This window comes from Chiroxiphia lanceolata, chromosome 15 (assembly GCF_009829145.1).
Source record: "Chiroxiphia lanceolata isolate bChiLan1 chromosome 15, bChiLan1.pri, whole genome shotgun sequence".
In the NCBI taxonomy this organism is placed as follows: domain Eukaryota; kingdom Metazoa; phylum Chordata; class Aves; order Passeriformes; family Pipridae; genus Chiroxiphia; species Chiroxiphia lanceolata.
Genome location: NC_045651.1, coordinates 8,810,580 through 8,829,125, shown reverse-complemented (window position 1 = coordinate 8,829,125; position 18,546 = coordinate 8,810,580). Strand labels below are relative to the sequence as shown.

Genomic DNA, 18,546 nt, shown 5'->3' with positions numbered 1-18,546 from the left:
TCAGCAGGAACAGACGTATTCCCGCAGATAACCTCGTACCACCTTAACTCTGTTTGTTGCACTATCAGCAGGAAACTGGAGAATTAGGGCACAATTTTTGCCAAGAGCAACTAGAGAAGTAGATCAAAGTCTCTGCCTCTGATAAGAAAGTTTCAGAAGCAGACAACAGAAGGCTGTCAGCTTGTGTACAGCAGCTATCTGCCTGGGATTTAATCCATGGAGACTATTGTGGAAAGCTATGGAACAATTCTATGACCAAACTCCTCAGCTATGATTCATATTCAGCAATTTCCAGCTGTCCTGCTATCAACTGGCGTATGTCTTCCTTTCTATCCAATTCATCTTCTTTTAAAGAGAAGAAACACCACATTTAACACTACAAGATAAGCTCATGCTTCTCTAAGACACAACTTGTTGGACTAGTTTCATTTTAGGACCACAATGGATGAAAATATTAGTCTTCATTACACATTTGGGGAGATTTTGAACAAACACTGTACAGGAAGGAGTCTGGCTGAAGCAATAACAGAATTTTTCCACGTGCATCCACAGACATTGCAGGAACCCTTCGGGAAGGCAAGCAGGAGCCCTGATATTTCACCAGGGTGGCATGTCTATCCTTCAACACATTCAGTAGATTGCCTTTGAGTTTTAAAGGCCAAAAATCAAACCTGCACCTGAAATCAAGCACGCACATTTAGCCCTATCAAAGTTCAGAAACAATTCCACAATTTAAACAAGCGCCACAGGAAAACATCTTAGTAATGTTACATGTTTGCCAAGTATGTCTGAATAATGCCAACATAAGAGGTGCTTTTGCAAGATCTACATTCTCCAGAAAAACAAAAACCAAAACAAAAAAAAAATGGAAAAAAAAAAAAAAACCAAAACCAAAATAAAGCACATGAATTTGGGGTTGAGGTTGGAATAGGAGACAGTTCAGACCTGGTTTAATCCTGAGAAAGATGGGTCCTGAGAAGTACTAACAGTCATGCTTCTTTTCCTCTTCCCCACTGGAGATTCTAAACACTGAACAAACAATAGAGGGTGGCAGTGCATCAAACAGTATTGCTTACATTGCAACATTGGCCGGCGCAGACAGGCAACACCGAGGCGTTCGAGAAAGAACAGGGTAGCCAAATGCCATCCTTCTTCCACCAAGCACTGTAGTTTTCAAAAAAACTATGTATATTTCCATCTTTTTTTTATTATCATCGTTATTATTATTTTTTTTTTTTCCAAGGAGAAAATTTGAAAGATGTGACAAAGTAAATTTCAACTGTGAGCCGCTCCAAAATGGCACTGCCTTGACCAGGGATAGCAATGGTGACATTTGGCTCTATTAAAAAAGGAAATTAAAGTTTTTGCTTACAAAAGCAGCCTTTGGTTCCACAAACTGCCCTTCCCCCAAAAGACATTTAGAAAAAGTAAATCTTCAGTAAGGAAGAGGTAGAAGGCATTTAGTCACCTTAAAGTTTACTTTCATAAGCATGCAGGGCTTATTACTAGCAGAGCTGGAAATTCATCTTTTAAGGTGGGAGCAAAATTTCTCCCAATCACCAAATTGGAATTTGGAAAAAAATCAATATAATTTTTTTAAAATATAACTGACAGGAAGCTACTGGAACAAGATTACCATGCTATTCTAGACTCTGTGGCTGATTTTCTTTAAACTGTGTATAGTCATCTCTAAAAACCCCAAAACTGTACTTAGTTAGAAAAAGAAACATCAAATACTGTATGGTGGCAAGTGTTTCTTAGATAAAGCACTTGTTTCCAAACTGAAGTAAACTATTCCTCATTTTGCTCTGTAAAACTATCAATTTGCACTTGGATCAGGAACTATCTCCCTAATTTCTAACCCCCTGAAACATAAATGAAGCCCATGCCCACAGTGTTTTACCACCATATCATTGTGTGACTCCCTAACTAAGCTACTAATGGGGAAAAAAATATAATGGTTTACAGGTAATTTTGTACTTTGTTTCAGTTGATGCAAATCTAATGTGTTCCTCTTCTAAAGTAAGCACAGCAGCAATTTCTAGGCCATTAATCCACACGAAGATGAACTACAGTGCAGTAATGCCAACCTAGCATGACTGTGCAAAAGTATAGAAAAATGGCCCAAAAAAGAACAATTGGAAATCAGAAAACTAGGAAAAAACAAAAATAAAAGTTTTCAAGTTATACTATAAGTCATGCCAGAAAACTAAGGAGCCTAACTGCTCAACACAGCAGAGAAAAATAGAGCTGTACAGAGTGAAAGTATGAAACTTGGGAACAAGCAAAGTTTAACAGCAACAAGATTACATAAAGACTGTCTTTCAGCTGAAATTACAAACTTTTCCAACAATGGTTGTATCTAAACACTCAGTGCATTGCACCTCTTCAGACAAAAGCTGTTATCTCATGTTATTCAAGCTTTCCCCTTCTAATGTTCATGGCCCTGAAGTTGGCATTCATACAGGCAAACAAAGGTAAACATTTTTAATACTAGTAGTGCCTAAAGAGATGAGACATTCTCAGATGGCATATAGAGAAGATAAGTGGGAATCTTGCTTCCAATAAACAGCTTGATCACATACATTTGTCCTGAAGTTAATTGCTATTCAGTAGCATGCTTAATGCATTGCCAATGCTGCCTGTCTGCCCGAGCTCGACATATCAATTGCAGGGTTAAGCATATTTCACTCAAGAAAACTAAAAATAAAAAGTTGTCCTCTATGTAAGATTTTCAACAGGAAACATGCACTTCTGACTATGTTTACCCAGCCCCAAAAGTGCAACAACCTCAGCCCGCCCCCCCAGCTTTTTTTTTTCCCCCCACAAAGTAAATTTTAAAAAAGTTTGTCGTACAACATATTCAAGTACTTTATAGCTTAACAGTTTTCCATCAACATATTTGCATAATTTCTTTTATTTATAAAGGCATCTAAATGTTGAGTCTTAATCTTATCCACAATTCCGATGGACGAAGTGTTCTCTTTACCAGTCTGTCATTGCAAGATTTAATGCCTTGATGACTGGTGGGTCAGGAGCTCCCACGTTGGCACAAATTGTTTTCATCCCAGAAGTCAGGCCCAAAGCCAAAGATAAGATTTGACTTTATTATTGAGGAAAAAAATTCTAGTACAACAGTCATGTCAATAACAAAACTCCAGCAGTGAAAGGAGTAGCTAAGTATTCTATAGGGTTAGTTTACAATCTTGTTGCAAGTCCAGAAATCATCTAGATGAGTCAAGAGACCCACATGTATGCCACTGCATTCAGAAGTGGGTACCAAAAAAACCAAGTTCTCACCTCAAAGAACTGTGGTTTAGCATCCAAAACATAAGTTTTAGCAATCAATTTTACAAAAGTTGTGCAGCTTGAATCAAATCACACAGGCATTCTCTTTGGATTTTTAAACAAAGAGCTTTAGACTAACCTTATTACAGTGACGCCCAATACCCATTAGGAAGTTATCTGGTTTAATGTCTCTGTGTATAAAATTCTTTGTGTGCACATATTCAATTCTACTGATCATCTGTAAAAAAAACCAGCAACAAAACACATAAGATTTCAATGAGAGAACACAATTCACTTAAACCTCCAATGAAAACATAAGTTTTTAGTGTTACCTTCCCGTGCAACTTCAGTTTCTGTATTTGCTTAATGAAAACCATTTTTTTTTAAATATTGTTCAAATAAATTTATCTTTCTTATATGTTAAAATTCCATAACCTTGGTTAGCAACTGGCAGATGAAATATCTGAACTATTTCCCAGATACTGAAGTTCATGTTTCTAACTATAGCATCCCATTAAAGAACCATTTCTTTCTCTTACTTCAAACACAAGACAATTTTAAAGCTCATTCCCTCCCCCACCCCAGTTACTCATTCATCTGGTTATTCATTTATCATCGAACGTCACTTTTCCAGGTAAGTTTTCATGGAGCAAGTAACAACTTGATTGTGGCCCATCCTGTCATATCTAGGCTACTGTGATCCTGGAATATCTGTCAGCAGTGGAGCCGCAGAGGAACTCTGGAACATCTGCATCATCAGACGGGGTCACACCACCTCCTGTGCGAGCCCAGCACAGGGGTCACATGGGTTATGTGGCACAGCTTCCCAGCTCCTCACACGCTCTGCCTGCAGCCTTTAACCACCTGAATTGCTACATAGTGACCCTGACAGCTGCTCTACTGGACTATGCCCTAAAAACCAGCTGTGAGCACCGATATCACACGTTCCCTCTATGTTTCCCAGGTGACAAAGAATTAGTGTTTGTCACCCGAAGGAATACTGCACAAAATCCTCACAGATTCCCTGGAGATGCTGGAACACCCAGACTAGAGCTAAGTGAGCAGGCAAGTGGCTCTCCAAAGCAAGCACACCACTCTCTTGGGGCAGCTGAGAACAGGGACAGCTGACCCCTTGTCTCCATACAAATGCCATGAGCTTCCTTGGCCAAGAGCCTGGGATTCTACGAGCATCTGGCCAAGTGACAGCTTGGTACTGACATCAATTACGTAATATTAGATGAAATTTAAACTACCATTGAAAATTCAACTCCAGAAACACTCACTGCTTTTCAAGGAGCTGAAGCAGCACAATCAAGCTACTCATTAAGTAGCAAGAAATAAATATGGCTGCCCATTTGAAATGCTGTATTCTCATGAAGAAGTTGGAAAAGTATCAACTGCTAGAAAAAAAGGCTTAAGACTTCAGTTTTAGAAGCCTTGATTAAGTCTGAGGAGTGGCATCTCCACTAACAGCTTTAAGAACTGGTCTTTGAGGACCAAACAAGCAAGACAGTATTTATTAGCTCATGGTCTGGTCCTAGAAGTTACAGGAGAGTGTGAGTGCACAGGGACAGTCAGTAAGAACAAACCCCACATGTCCCCACAGCTGGCCAACACGTAACAGGTCCCACTGAATCAGACCGTAACTGGAGACTGCTTCAGACCTTCTACCTCCATGGCTGATACTGGGAGTTAATCCACCCTTATTAGTCTTGATACCTTAACAAAGTTACCCTTGTTGGGTCTGCAGATGAAGGAGCTGGTAGCTGCACTGTCCTCCCACTATGCACATTTTGTAGGCCAGGGCTCACAGAAACCACCATTATTTTGTCCTATATAGATCAAGTGTTCACTTCGATGAATAAAACTCTGCATTAGACATTATTTAACCCATTTAAAAAGAACAACATCGCACAAAATCCCTTGGGGTTTTTGTCTTCCTCCCAGCAAGGCTGTACATACCTGGTCTGCTAGCATAAGTACTGTTTTCATCGTAAACCTGCGAGAACAGAAGTTGAAGAGGTCTTCCAGGCTGGGCCCAAGAAGATCCATGACTAGAACATTGTAGTCCTTTTCTTGACCATACCACCTGCAACAAAGAAAATGATCCAGCATTAGCAGGAATCCTAATGCAGCCCAGGATACCACCAGCCCTCCTGGCTGCAAGGGCACATGGTTGACTAAAGTTCAGTCTTGAAAAGCTAACGAGAAACTAAGGCCAGCAGCGTCTTATTTTTCCTGGAAACAGAAGTCTGAGCACAAACCAGAATACACAAGCTGGCCAGTGTGCGTGTGCACATTTAATTCGCCCTCAAGAAAAACCACTACTAGGCTTTGGCAACTGAAATACCAAACAGCAGAACCAAAATGCAAGCAAAGCAGCAGCCATTACGTGCCAGTGTCCTGAGGTGTATGTACAACAGCTGGACTGAAACTCATCTGCAGGACACCTTACACTCATTGTTTCCTGCATCATTTCACTTCACAGAACCATCTTTACATGCTTTCGGCTTTGTTTTCAGGTTTCAGTTCTCTGCTCAAACCAAAGCAGCTCATGCAGTTAACTCATATACTATGCCTTAATTTATTTCCAAATTAAAAAAATGGCAATCAAGTTCTACTGTCCAATTAAGTAGAATATAAAGGCTCTTCATTATATTTTCAACATGATAAAGGCAAAAGCACTTAAGTGCCATAAAAGCAAAATACATATGTAACAAAACACTAATTGCAGCCAGACTCTGATATTCACCTTTAAGTGCCTGATATATCAATTTTGAGCATAAAATAAAGGTCGCCAATGCTGTGAGGACAAGCAGAAGTCCTTCCATGCTTATTTTTCTTTGCAATCCATGTCTAGCACTGCTAGCACTGCTTTGTATGTGCAACTGGGGGGTAGTATCTCACCACCTAAACTGACTGAGAAGACCTGGAGTTACAGCCTTCACTCCAGCCCATCTCAGCTGTGAATTTCCATATTTTAAATGGGCACTGAAAGACAGAACTTGAACATTCTCCTCTCCAGTCCTTCTGCATGTTCCAAATCCCCAGTTAAGTGACAGTTGTATGAAAAGCTGTTTATAATGCTGACATGACACCTTATTGATCAAAAGGCTGCAATTTTGCCTTTGCTAAGCACCTAGTCCTTATAACAAGGGTCTAGTGCCAGTAGCCCAGGGATAAGACACTGATTAGCTCCCTCCTGGAAGAGAACTGAAGTTTCCAACAACAGTGGCACAGACAAGATACATCAAGACTGCGCCTCATAATAAGAGCATTCAGATTAAAAAAAAAAAAAAAATAAAAAAAAAAATCAGGATTCAGCTCAAAGTAGCATCTGTGACTTAAACATCTGTATAGACACTGTATTTCCACTTTAGGAAACGACTCCAGTAGACTAATGCATAGATGTCTAACATGAAAATAGTTACCACTGATAAAGTCAACAAATTCCTTGGTACCCATAGGATTCCAAGCTTAGTTGGGGTAGTAAAGTAAAATGTTTACAAAGCACAGAGAAAAGATTCTATATTTGGATTTGTTTCAGGTCTGTATCTTCCCACTGTCAGGATTCTAGCAGAAACCATGCACTTCATGCTGCATTGTTATAAACTTGATAAAAGTTATATATGTGGCTCACACTCTTTGTTTTACAGATCAATCTAGGACCTTTATTCATTCCCTACATCAAAATGAGAGGCAGAAAATACATATTTTGCAAGCACTCATTCAAACCGAATGTCAACAGAACAGTTTTCCTCCAACATGTTAATGACCATACCAAGGCTGTAAGTGCTATTTATCAGTTTTTGCCTTCTAAAAATTCACTGAATGTACGACAATGCACAAAAAGACCCCAAACTTACCAGTGACTCAACTAGGAACAAATGCTGATGGTATTATTTGTAATATCAAAAAAAAGGTTAATATTTACACTGCAGCCTGATATCAAGCCATGAAACTTATGTATTTTAAGAAGACCTGCCTGCCTAGACCCTTCCTAAGGAGTGATCAGCAGCTACTTTCAACTGCAAGAGCAACCAAGTAGAGAATTTAAAATCTGGAAGATGGAGCGTCAAAATGAGATACTGTGGAGAGAAGTTCTTAATGACCAGCTTCAGTTCAAGAATTATTAATGAGGCCTACAAATCTACTTCTTGGTTCCTATCGAAGTCACCAATGTAAACAGCTTTTGACACTGCCCTCTAAACAGCTCCACAGGTCACAGCTGAAAACAAAACATTATGGTCATCTGGAATAATAAAACCTGGACCAAGTTACCTGCCTAGGGAGTCTGTCCCATGAAATTTAGGTTTGTTTAGGAAAAAGTCTGGAGAGTAAAGAGCTAAACTGAAGCATTCCAAGTAGTAAATCAAGATCTAAATAGAATTTTTTTTCAAGAAATGGAAATCCAAGTCAGATGCTGAGTGTAATTGTTCAGCACAGTAATGGTTCAGGGCCCAAGAGATACCGTGTAAGGGAAAAGGATCAAAGATCAGCTTTCAACTGAGCTAAGAAAATTTAGTTACAGCATCACAGAAAAAGTGGAGCTGATGCAAAGTAAGCCCACCCTGGGAGGTACAGTTTAAAAAGCCTTTGGTTCCTCTACAGGGATCTGTCTGCTGAGTTAAGTGCAGTAATTCAGGTTGATTGCACAACCTCCATTTGTCCTACATAGGCACAAGAAAATTTTAATCTCCTGATCATTCTGCACTGGTGGAAAGCATATTCAGCTCTGCAAGATAAAGAAATAAGACAGAAGAGCTTAACATTTCATTTTCATTATTACCTGCCTGTAGTTCCTCACAGAAGACTGTGGCACCTATTCATTTCACTACTGGCAACTGGAACTTCTTCCGGAGTATTGGAGTAACTTGTGTTTTATTTACTTTGCTAACACTCCAAGTAAGTTTTCATTTCCCTTGGAACATTTCCAGGGAAAATGGGATTAAAAAGTAAGGCTACATCATGTCCATTCGAAATCTAGGAACTGCTACTACTGGCAGCTGTGAGTGTAAAAACAGCAAAGTCTTGTCTCTTCTTGAGAAAAGTTGGATATTATGATATGTAAAAGCTGGTGTCCCAAAGAGAAATCTTGAAACTCCTAATACTGCATCAGGAAGGAAACTTGCAGTGAACTACCAAGGGAATGATCCATACAAAGCCCTGGGCAATTATTAGATGACACTGCTATTTCAGAACACACATGTCCCTATAAGGGACTCCATGGACCTTTTTTTTCCCCACACACATTTGGAAGTCCACTCTCTCATACTGAAGTTGAGGAAGCAACAGCAGCAACACATTTAAACAGGGAGAGTTTTGGAGGGGAGAGAAAAGCAGGAGCAAGAGATTTAACTACTTGAGAGCTCACTTTGGGTTTGGCAGACTTACATAAAATGGATTATTTCAAAAAGAGAAGCTAATTTATTAGACTAGGAAAATTCATTATTTCTCTAATTGATTCTCACAGTGCTTTACATCCCATTAGGAATATTTCCTTTACACAAAACATTCACAGGACGGAATTATGAGGAATAGTTCAGTTTACCCTTTAACTGGCAGTGTCACACTGGAACACCTGACACAGCTGTTAGGAACCCTGGTCCATACTCATCTGCCAAGGTGTGCCCAAGCTCACAGGCAGGAAAATGCTTCGTCACTCTCCCTTCCCTCCTCCGTTTAAAGCTACTTATCAAATGACTCCAGATCACTCAGAACGCAGTAAATACCCTTTATGAAGCTATCAGAGCATGGTTCAAGGCTGAGCACAGAGACCTTCATTTGACTTCAGTGACTTCTCTGATGTGAAAGACCAACACCTGCCACGTCAACAAGCTTCCAAATCACGTGGTTTCAGAGGCTGATCTACGGTCCCAGCACATGCAGGCAGCAGAAATTCTCTAACCTTTTGCATCTCAGTATTGTAGTCCTAGTGAACAACTAAGTCACGTGACACAGTGGTTTGCTTGGTTTCCAAATAATATACAACAGGTATGATGCCAGATCACATAAGTGGATGTTCACTTTAACTCACAGGGGGTGGTTTTTTTGATTCTCTTAACCAATCTTGAGACAAGCAAGTGAAGTCTTGAAGCACATCTACTACTTGGTGGCAAATACTGTAGTCAGGTCTCCCCGAACTTAAAATCCTTCTGCGCTTTCAGAGCTGCATCTTTCAAAAATACTATAATGTCCATTTCAGCAACTGTTTATTTGGTAAATAATGTCAAGAACAAAAGAAATGTTTGAGAAAGTGTTTGTTAATAGTTTGGTTTGTGTTTTTTATTTAACTACAAAAATATTTTATTTAGTTACTACAGTATTTTCTTCACATCTAGTGTATCCTCCTCTGGAAGGGTCAGAAATAGGTCAACAAGCAAAGAAAGGTGGGTGAAGGGCAAACAGAATGCAGGCACAGGCTCAATGTGACTACTGTGCCACTTACACAATTTTAGTTGATAACCAGAAGTTTCATCCACTACACTGGTACTAGTAATTAAAACCCAGCACAATTACCAAAGATGTGTGACAGGTCTAGCGATAAATAAAAGGATTCAGAAGATTCACATAAAAAAAAATCAAATTCAGATCAAGATGAACTAAATTAACTGACTTGCTAAATGACAGTTGTTAGTCACTGGTGAAGAAACCCCAATTCCCAGCATTCAGAAACCATGAAGGTAGTAAAGGCACTATGAGCATAATGGCACCTCACTTTGCCTACAGGTTATAATATAAAATATAAAAATTCAATATATAATGTTGTGTATTAATATATGTAATATAGTATATCATATAAAAAAACAACAGAACATGAGCTCAGTGTCAAGAAACTCTTCTCACCACCAGAGCAAGTGTGACAAGACTATTTTGTTCCAACTCAATAAAAGCTCTCCTCGATCAACACCTGCTTTGCCAGGCAGCCCATCCTCCACTAAAGGTTTCTGTCAACTCCATCACTGACTATTCCAGTGGATACTGTGGCAACCTGGAATTACAAACAGAACTGCAGGAGGTCATGCTTTTGTGAGACAAGAAATATCCCCTGGTGCCTCACTGCAGGGAAGTGCAATGCTTCTAACACTTGAATATTTAAACTCAAACCTTTACACTTCCAGAAACCTTGATGCTCACATTACAAAAAGGGTGATTTTGACTTCTTTGACACCACATAAACTTTTGCCACTTTCATAAATTATGGTATGTGACCCTATGATTACTCTGTGTAGTCCTATGTAATTAGTTTCCCAGCAACAAGTGGAAGAATTCATGTGACAAAAACGGAGATTATCAGAACTAAGGTGGATAAAAAAGCTGTTAGAACAAAAATGTACAGTGAACAGGAAAGCGGGAAAGAACTTAACTACTAGAATTACCTGAGATCACCTAATTAGCAAGTTTGACAAGTCAGCAGGCACATGAGGGGAACATGCCAGTCTGGAAGGCCTCATGAACACAAAGGATTCAGACATCCTACAGAAAACCAAATGACACTGAACTGATGAACACTCTGGAACTGTATCCCAGTTCTGCAAGCCGTAAGTCATTTATACAAAAGTCTCTGAACAAGGCATTAGTCAGATGGTGTGACTAAAGAGACAACACTGACCTCCCTATAATCACAGAGCTCTGATATCACCGAAAAATACCAAGTAATCCTGAGCAGTAAAAGTGCAGCTGTTCTAAGCAGAAACTGAAGTAATTGGGATCAGTGCTGCAAGCTCTGTCACAAACATTGAGGAAAGGAAACCCAAACCTCAACAAGGACAGAAAAGAGACCTCAAGAAAAATGAGAAGGTGGTGACCTGTGCAATCATGTATTTAAACAGTTCAGCAAGGCAGTTACAGAGTTATGCAACTATTCTTTATACATACAGGAGGACAGGAAGAGGGAGAAGGTTATTAACAAATAAAATCGCTCAAGTACAACCATTATGTTTAGGTACAGCAGCTCTCTCTGCCCAACAACACAACCATGAGCACTGCCCTGCTGGCCTAGAAAGTTTTGATGTTGCACCTGACTGATTCACAGAAAGAATAGCCCACTGCCCAAAACAGGTGCTGGATTTGGACCAAAGTGGTCCTTTCTGCTCTCATGTTCTAGACTGCTCAGCACAGACATCTCCTGACAAATAATGACGTTGCAGACAAACTGGAAAGTATATCATGTCTGTAAAAATACACTAACTTCAGTCTTTGACACTGAAGCAACACATAAAAGAAAGGTAATCCGTCAAAGACTCATGTCTAAATTGACACATATTTTATATTTCTAACTTATCTCCCCTGAAACTGGAAAAGCACTTAACTGTTAGCCAGCTAGGAGTAATATAAATGAGCATAATATGGCATGACTGAAATACTGAAGTGGAATACTTAGCAGATGTCACCTAACGTTAGTTGCCATGGAGAGCATGAATTAGGCCACCCAAGTACTAAATAAAGACACAGCCATGAACACCCTACGCTATGGAGTTGGATACACTCTATAAATAAAATTCTGTATCACTTTTTGTACAGTTCTGAGAGCAATATGAACACATCAAGTATGTCAGCACAACTCCTCTCCTCAGCAATAAGGTGCTTTCATCTGCCCAGTTTTATGTTGCAAACATGCAGCTGACTCGCTGTTTTGTGGAGCTGTTTAATAAGGTACACTAGCACCTGGTAGGAAGTGAGGAGTCAAGTTTCTCCTGCAAAAGTCAGAAGTTTCAATTCAGTTCAGAAGGTGAGCCATTAATCCACAGTGGGGACAAGACACACTGCTGAGGAAAAAGAGTGTTTTAGTGTTACCTCTGCTGTTTCAAACAGGAGTAACACTGACCTGAAACTGCAAAGGCTCATTTAAGGCAAGGAGAAAAAATAAAAATTAAAATAAGACAGCTCCATTTCCTTTCAAACTGTGACCTCTCCTGGATGCTTCTACAGAGTCCACAAAGGCCAATTAAGACAGAAGTTAAGGTTGTTAGAAAACAGGAAATAGATTTTTTTTTTTAAATACATTTACTTGCTTAGTAGAGGCACTTTAGGTAGTCATTTAAAATACTAGTTTCCATTTTATTTCGAGCTACAAGAACTAGAGGCTTCTCCTTATCTACCAGAGTGGTTCTACCCTTCAATATGCAGCCTTTAGTAATATTAGAAAGTTATAATAGGAGGCTGTACTGATAGAACCTTCCTTCTCATTTCTGTTTGAGGGGTGGGGTTGTTTGTGGGTTTCATGGGTATTTTTCTGTTTTTCTGGTGGTGGTTTGGGGCTTTTTTTGGTGGCTTGCTCTGCGTTTTTTTATGCTGCAGGAAGTTACTGTGAAAACACTTTAAAATGAAGGTGTTTGAGAGGTATATATACAGGCTTTTAAGCACTGCTAAAAGATCACGATTACAAGTGCTTAAAGCAAAATCGGTTGTGAGAACATCTCTTAAGATTACCAAACTTGACCACAGTTTTCCATTATATGTACTATTTAGTGAAGATGAATAAGGGACGATTCTGTTATTAATAATTATTCAGCAGCATGGCAGTAAGCAACCAGAAGCACAAAAACTGTAGATTCTTTTATACATTTTTTTTTGCCAGAAACTTTAAGATTTCTCAACTCAATTGAGAACTTCACAACATCAAAATATTTCTAAGTACTGCACTGAAAAATTCAGAAATGTGGAGAATAATTTGTTCAGTTTGCAAGAGAATATCTGGAAAAAACACCACTAAGTATTTTTTTTTTGTTTGTTTTTAAACTTACAAATAACTAAACTCAAATATCACCTCGATTAACTTTCAAGCAAAACCACATGCAATCTCTTTTTCACACTCACTAGTCTTTCTTCCTGTTAAGTGCAACAATTCTAATGCCTCACCAGCCACAACTGGTTCCAGCAGAGCTGTTTTCCGTTTAAAACTGATAACAAAAACAGGTTATCCCATGATACTGTCAGAAGTCTGAAGTCCACTTTTTAAATGCACATCTGAAAGAGTATTTAAAGCTAATCTTCCTCGAGGATGTGAGAAATAGCTGATAAACACCATAAATGGCAAAAAAATCGAGGGTGGCTGTCAAAAGTAATTTGAATAATTGCTTTTGTCAAGAGTGTTTTACAGTTACACTGTGAACAAACATCCAAAATCAAAACACACTCTGCTGCATTCCTCCAAGCCAGAACTAGGAATTCGGGAATAAAGGTAGAGAGTCCAAACTAATAGGATCAGTGCCCAGTTAACAAGATTACAGCTCAAAATGCTTTGTCACTGAAAAACAGAGGAAAAAAGCAAAGGACAGCTGACGAGTGAGAACAATGAGAGTAAGCCCAGCAGAATGCTGGGGCTGTGCATTGTGTCCTAAAGGCAGATCAGATTGTTACAACGTTAAGCTCGGCTCAAGAGTCTTTTGTGAAAAATTAAGGTAATAATTAACCAAAATTTGTACATCAAGAACAACCCGCAGCTTTAAAAATCTGTGGAGTATTTATGGAAGGTTTTGTGAAACTTCAGAGACAAGTTCAGAAACTTTGCTACTCTTCCAGGACACAACAATAAGAAACAAACTCAAAAGATTAGCAAATCTAAGAGGGTTTGGAATATTCAGAGAATATTCAAAGAACATTCCAACCTCATTTATAGTTATTTTCTGTGCAAACAACATGTTCTGTTACAGTGGAATTAAGTACCAAGGTCCCCTGTTCACCCCCCCACACGGGTGAAGGTTCACCCCTGACCCCACAGAAGCAATATAAAACTTTTAACTCCAAAACTCAGATGTTTTTTCATTAACTGTTTTAAAATCAGCCAGAAAGTCTATCAAATCAACCTTAAAGGCTATAAAAAAAATGGCTTGGTTCTAGGTAACTTGTGACCTTATAATTTCTAAGAACTTCTAATGACATCTAAAGGGTAGAACTCAGTTTTAAGAACAGGAGCCCAAAATGAATGAGCAATGTACAACTCACCTATTATTTCAGCTTTGTGAGTCACAAAACCACAGCAGAGACCACTCGAGTGAGGCAAAGTCACATAATGCAACTTCCAGGAAGCTGATCTTGGCCACTTCATCACTTAAGTACGTGAAAAACACAGAAGTCGTCCCTCATTCCTAACTGAGGAATAGGAAACTCTGCCTCTGTGTCCAAGATGTGCAGCGCTGAGGTAAAAGTACTGCTGAGTTCATTTATAAAGTAAATGGTAATGGGAAAAGCTTAGAATGATTTGTTAATTTTCTATCAAATTATCTCTTTGTGCTGCTTTTGTTTAAAGGTGTCACATTACAGAAATTTTAACAAATGTATTGGTTTTCCTTCAGTTTGATTCATCCTTCTGAATACACTGAGGCAGGAACAGCTTATTCCAACGTGACAGCATATTATTATAAAACAATGGTGGCACATGGATTATCAATGACATATGCAAAGTGACCTAAGTACCAAGTAATACACTGACTTGGATACAGAGCACCACGGATTCTATTTCTACTAAACACAGAACATTTTAACACTTGACACAAGAACTGTGCTGAGTCCCTTGCTCAGCTTCCTCTTACAGAAAGTAAACCTAGGAACACTGGTTTAGATTTCCTCAAACATCACCAGCTGTCATACAGCAAGAAGACAACCAGGAACAGCAGCCCAAAGAAGCTGTCAAGCAGCATCTCGCACATACAAACAGATTTAAAATTAATGCTGCTTCTGAAAACAAAAAGGGCATTTTCAAAAATTTCCTAAAAGACACTTTTTTAGAAAAATATTACAAAGATTAACACTGTGAGAACCTGGAAGGGACTGACTGCCATTATCCAATACATTACACACCTTCAGCACAATGAGTCTATGAATCAATTTGAGTGCTGCCTCAGTGGTTCATTCTTATTAATTCTTTGTAACCTTGTATTATTTTTGGGAGTTACAAGAACATCAAATACAAATGAAAGAAAACTAGCTTCAACTACAGCAGTCATCTTAAGAAGCAAGTTTTTCAGCATGTAAGATTACCTTCAGTATTTCAAAGGGCATTTCAACCAAATACAAGGAAATAAATAGCATTTCACTTCTGTTACATGGAAAAGTCAAAAAATTTGCAAATTAGGCCTCATTATAACACCAAACAGTCATTTACTTTTAAAAAAAGTAGTTTAAAGATGCCTGTTTTTCCAGTTTTGCAATGAAACACCTGATATCTCCTTGCTCTGGCTGTTTTCCCAGTTATCCCTGTTTTAGCATGTAACTATACCGTGAGACCTTTCCAAAACGCGATTCCTATTCTTCCAGTTGTGAAATAAAGGCACCCACGTTTGAGAAAAGAAGGGAATTGTAGTCTAGAAGAAAGACTACATCTGTTTTCGCATCACCAACTCTGCTGAAGCTGCAAGTATTCTGTTTAATTCAGGTATGTTTATTGTATCCCTGCAAAAGGCTGTAGTAAATGAGGACAGATGGCCAGGACAACAGAATCTCCTCTGGCTCAGGATCAGAGCCAGTTGTGTTTTAGGGGAAGGAGGAGGGAGCTATTAACCTCAGAAATGCAGATTTGTTCTATGCTCTGTTGAAAATAATACAGAATCTTGACTACGTCATCTTTATAACTTTAAAATAGCCACAAATGCCACGACTGATCCAGGTGCATGTCCGAAGTCAGGAAGGGTTAAATGAAATGGAATCCATAGTTTGACACAAACATGAACTGAAACAGTTTCTGCAGCTAAACGAACAAAAGTCCTTTATGCCATTGTGCAAAAGGAAGAAATACTAACTTTGAAAATAATTATTAACAAAGATTCAAAAAAAGAACAACTTGTACAAAGTCTTTCTGGAGAAAACTGAAGTTTCATGTAACTATTCTGATGTCCAGATCCAGGAGCTGGGCACGAACCCAGGATAACACCTCAATAATCCCACGAGGAATAACTCCTCCTGGAGTCCTGCGCCAGAATTTTTCTCCCAGATCAGGGAATTATTAAACCCTACTGAAAGTTCCTGATGGAATAGGAAATGAGGAGCCGCATAATGACCAATTGGGACGGATTAATCCTGGCACTTTAACCGTGCGGGAAACCCTGGTGACGCATCTGTTGCGGGCACCAGAAAGGAGCTGCCATTTCATTCTTGCTCCAGGTTCTCCGCAGTCTCAAGGCTCGCGGCTCATAACTATGAAAGGAAAAGACACAAGCCCGAGCACGTCCCTTGTCCCAACAGGAGAAGGGGGAGGGTTAATCACGTCCATCCGCCATTTTCTGAGCAGAGCAGGAAGACATGTTGGAACAAAAAAAAAAAAAAAAAAAAAAAAAAAAAGGCAACAAAAGAAAGCAGCCATTTCCAGGGCCGGCTCCCAACTCCCGGCCTCAGCTGGAACACGGGGTCTCGGAGAAACAGCCTCCTCACACTTTGTTCTAATCACTATAAGAATTTCTCACGGCTCAGGGACTGCTGGATATCTCACTTTCAAAGCACAGTACGTACGATAAAGACAGCGACCAGTGGGGAGGAACCAGCGAGTTAGAGAGCTTGGAACGGAGCATTTTCCTCCCCATCAGCCCAATCCCTCACAGATAAATTTCCTTTTCATGGAGCTGCCCTATCTCACACTAAAAAGTATGTAACTACTAACTATACACCCTAAAAAGCAAGACAGAAAAAAAAAAAAAAGTCGTACTAACACAGAGAAAAGTCACTGGCATACATGGACGATTCCTACCGTATATGTGGGATGCCAACTCCTCCCTGCAGGATCTTGTACAATTTGCTTTCATACAGCAGCTGGGGATGCCGAGCCTTCTGAGACTCTAACTTCACAGCAACTTCCTGCAGTGAGAGGGAACAAGAAGTCAGGGCAGTGTCTACCAAACACTGAGGTTTAAGGGCCAAAGCACTTCAACACTCCCCACACAACGCTCTGAGGTATATATTTATTTATTTTTTTTGCGGAGCTCGACGTGCTGCATTTTGTCGCGTCTTCAAATAAAATCCATATCGCGATGAGTTGTAACATAAATATCCATCCCAGGTCATGCAATTGAGCTGGAGATGTGGAGTCTTCAGAACCATTTAAGTGAGGAAGAACATACGTGGGTGTTTCTTCTTTACAGCTTAAGAGTCGTGAGGGGGAGAAAGAAAAGAAAAAAAAAACAACAAAGAAAAAGCTGGAGAAACAGGGGAATCTTCTTTGTTTCTATTCGTGTTGATGAAACCAGATACAAAGTGTTCCCCAGCTAAGGCAAATGGGGAGTAGATCAATGGCGGGCGAGGGACGACTGTGGCCGTTCATAAGGCACAAAATTCGTTTAAATATGTTTTCCCACAATGGAGGTTTTCCTCTCCCTACGCTCCCGAGAGCGTGTAGACCCTCGGGGGTGGGTGAAGACCCAAGGGGAAGGGTGAGGACCCTCGGGGGGCTGGGGGTTGGTCCCCCAACGGCGGGTCCGCACCTCGCCCCCTTCCCCGAGGACATGGGGGGCACAGCCGGGGGCAGGGGGAGCTCGGAGAGGCCAGGGCTGGTCCCGAGCGGCTGAGGAATGCGAGCGGCCCTTACCTCCCCGTTGGTGATGTTGATCGCCAGGTAGATGTCCCCGAAGGAGCCTGACCCGATCTTCCGCACCAGCTTGTATTTGCCTCCGACAATGAACTCGGCCTTGGAGCCGCTGCTGCTCGCCATAGCGAGAGGCGGCTCTCAGGCCCTCCCGGCCGGCTCGGCGGGACAATGAGGCCTCTACAGCTGCCCCCGAGAAGGGGAAAGGGGCCAGGGAGGGGAGGGGGGGGAGAGCGGCGCAGCCAAGGACGGTCCTTGCTCTCAGCTCCAGCCGGGCCCCTCGGGCGGGCGCCCCCCCTGCGCGGCTCTGCCCCGCTCCCCTGCTCTCGGCGCCCTCCAGAAAGACGAAAAGCGGCCCGCGAGGTGCTTTGTAAAGGCGGGGGGAATAGCGGGGGAGAAGGGGGCACTCTCGGGGTCGCGGCGGCCGCCGGCCCCTCACTCGGCCGCCGCCGCCATCTTGTGCCTGAGCCGCCGCCGCCGACACAAAATGCCCCCGGCGCGCGGCCGCCGCTTCTTCACCGCGCGGGGCGCGCTGGGAGCGGGACGGGGCGGGGCCTCACAAACCACGCCCCCCTCGCTGCGCTGCGCCAATCACAGCCCTCGCTCCGTGACCCCCTCACCAACCGGGCGCGGCGATTGGGCGCTCGGCGGGTGCGCGCGTGCGCACAGCTCCGCACCCAGAGTCCGGGCGGAAGAGGGAGGAGAGGAGCAGACGTGCCCTCACTCGGCCTTAAAGGGGCAGGCGG

At 41.1% G+C, this 18,546-nt stretch overlaps 1 protein-coding gene across 8 annotated transcripts in view; it reads right to left on the bottom strand.

Annotated features, from left to right (window-relative positions):
* The window catches only part of CSNK1A1 (casein kinase 1 alpha 1), a 36,438-nt gene extending 18,115 nt beyond the window's left edge, over nucleotides 1-18,323 (bottom strand). For 5 of the 8 annotated variants that reach the window (XM_032702681.1, XM_032702682.1, XM_032702684.1 and 2 more), the window contains exons 1-5: nucleotides 17,804-18,323; nucleotides 16,970-17,076; nucleotides 5,251-5,377; nucleotides 3,428-3,526; nucleotides 946-1,029 (exon numbers count right to left, since the gene is read on the bottom strand). In XM_032702681.1, the coding sequence (XP_032558572.1) occupies nucleotides 946-1,029; nucleotides 3,428-3,526; nucleotides 5,251-5,377; nucleotides 16,970-17,076; nucleotides 17,804-17,926 (540 nt within the window). In that variant the 5' untranslated portion in view covers nucleotides 17,927-18,323. The remainder of the gene's footprint in view (nucleotides 1-945; nucleotides 1,030-3,427; nucleotides 3,527-5,250; nucleotides 5,378-16,969; nucleotides 17,077-17,803) is intronic. The other 3 variants (XM_032702683.1, XM_032702687.1, XM_032702688.1) reach the window with 1 other exon arrangement.
* Nucleotides 18,324-18,546: the final 223 nt, after the last annotated feature.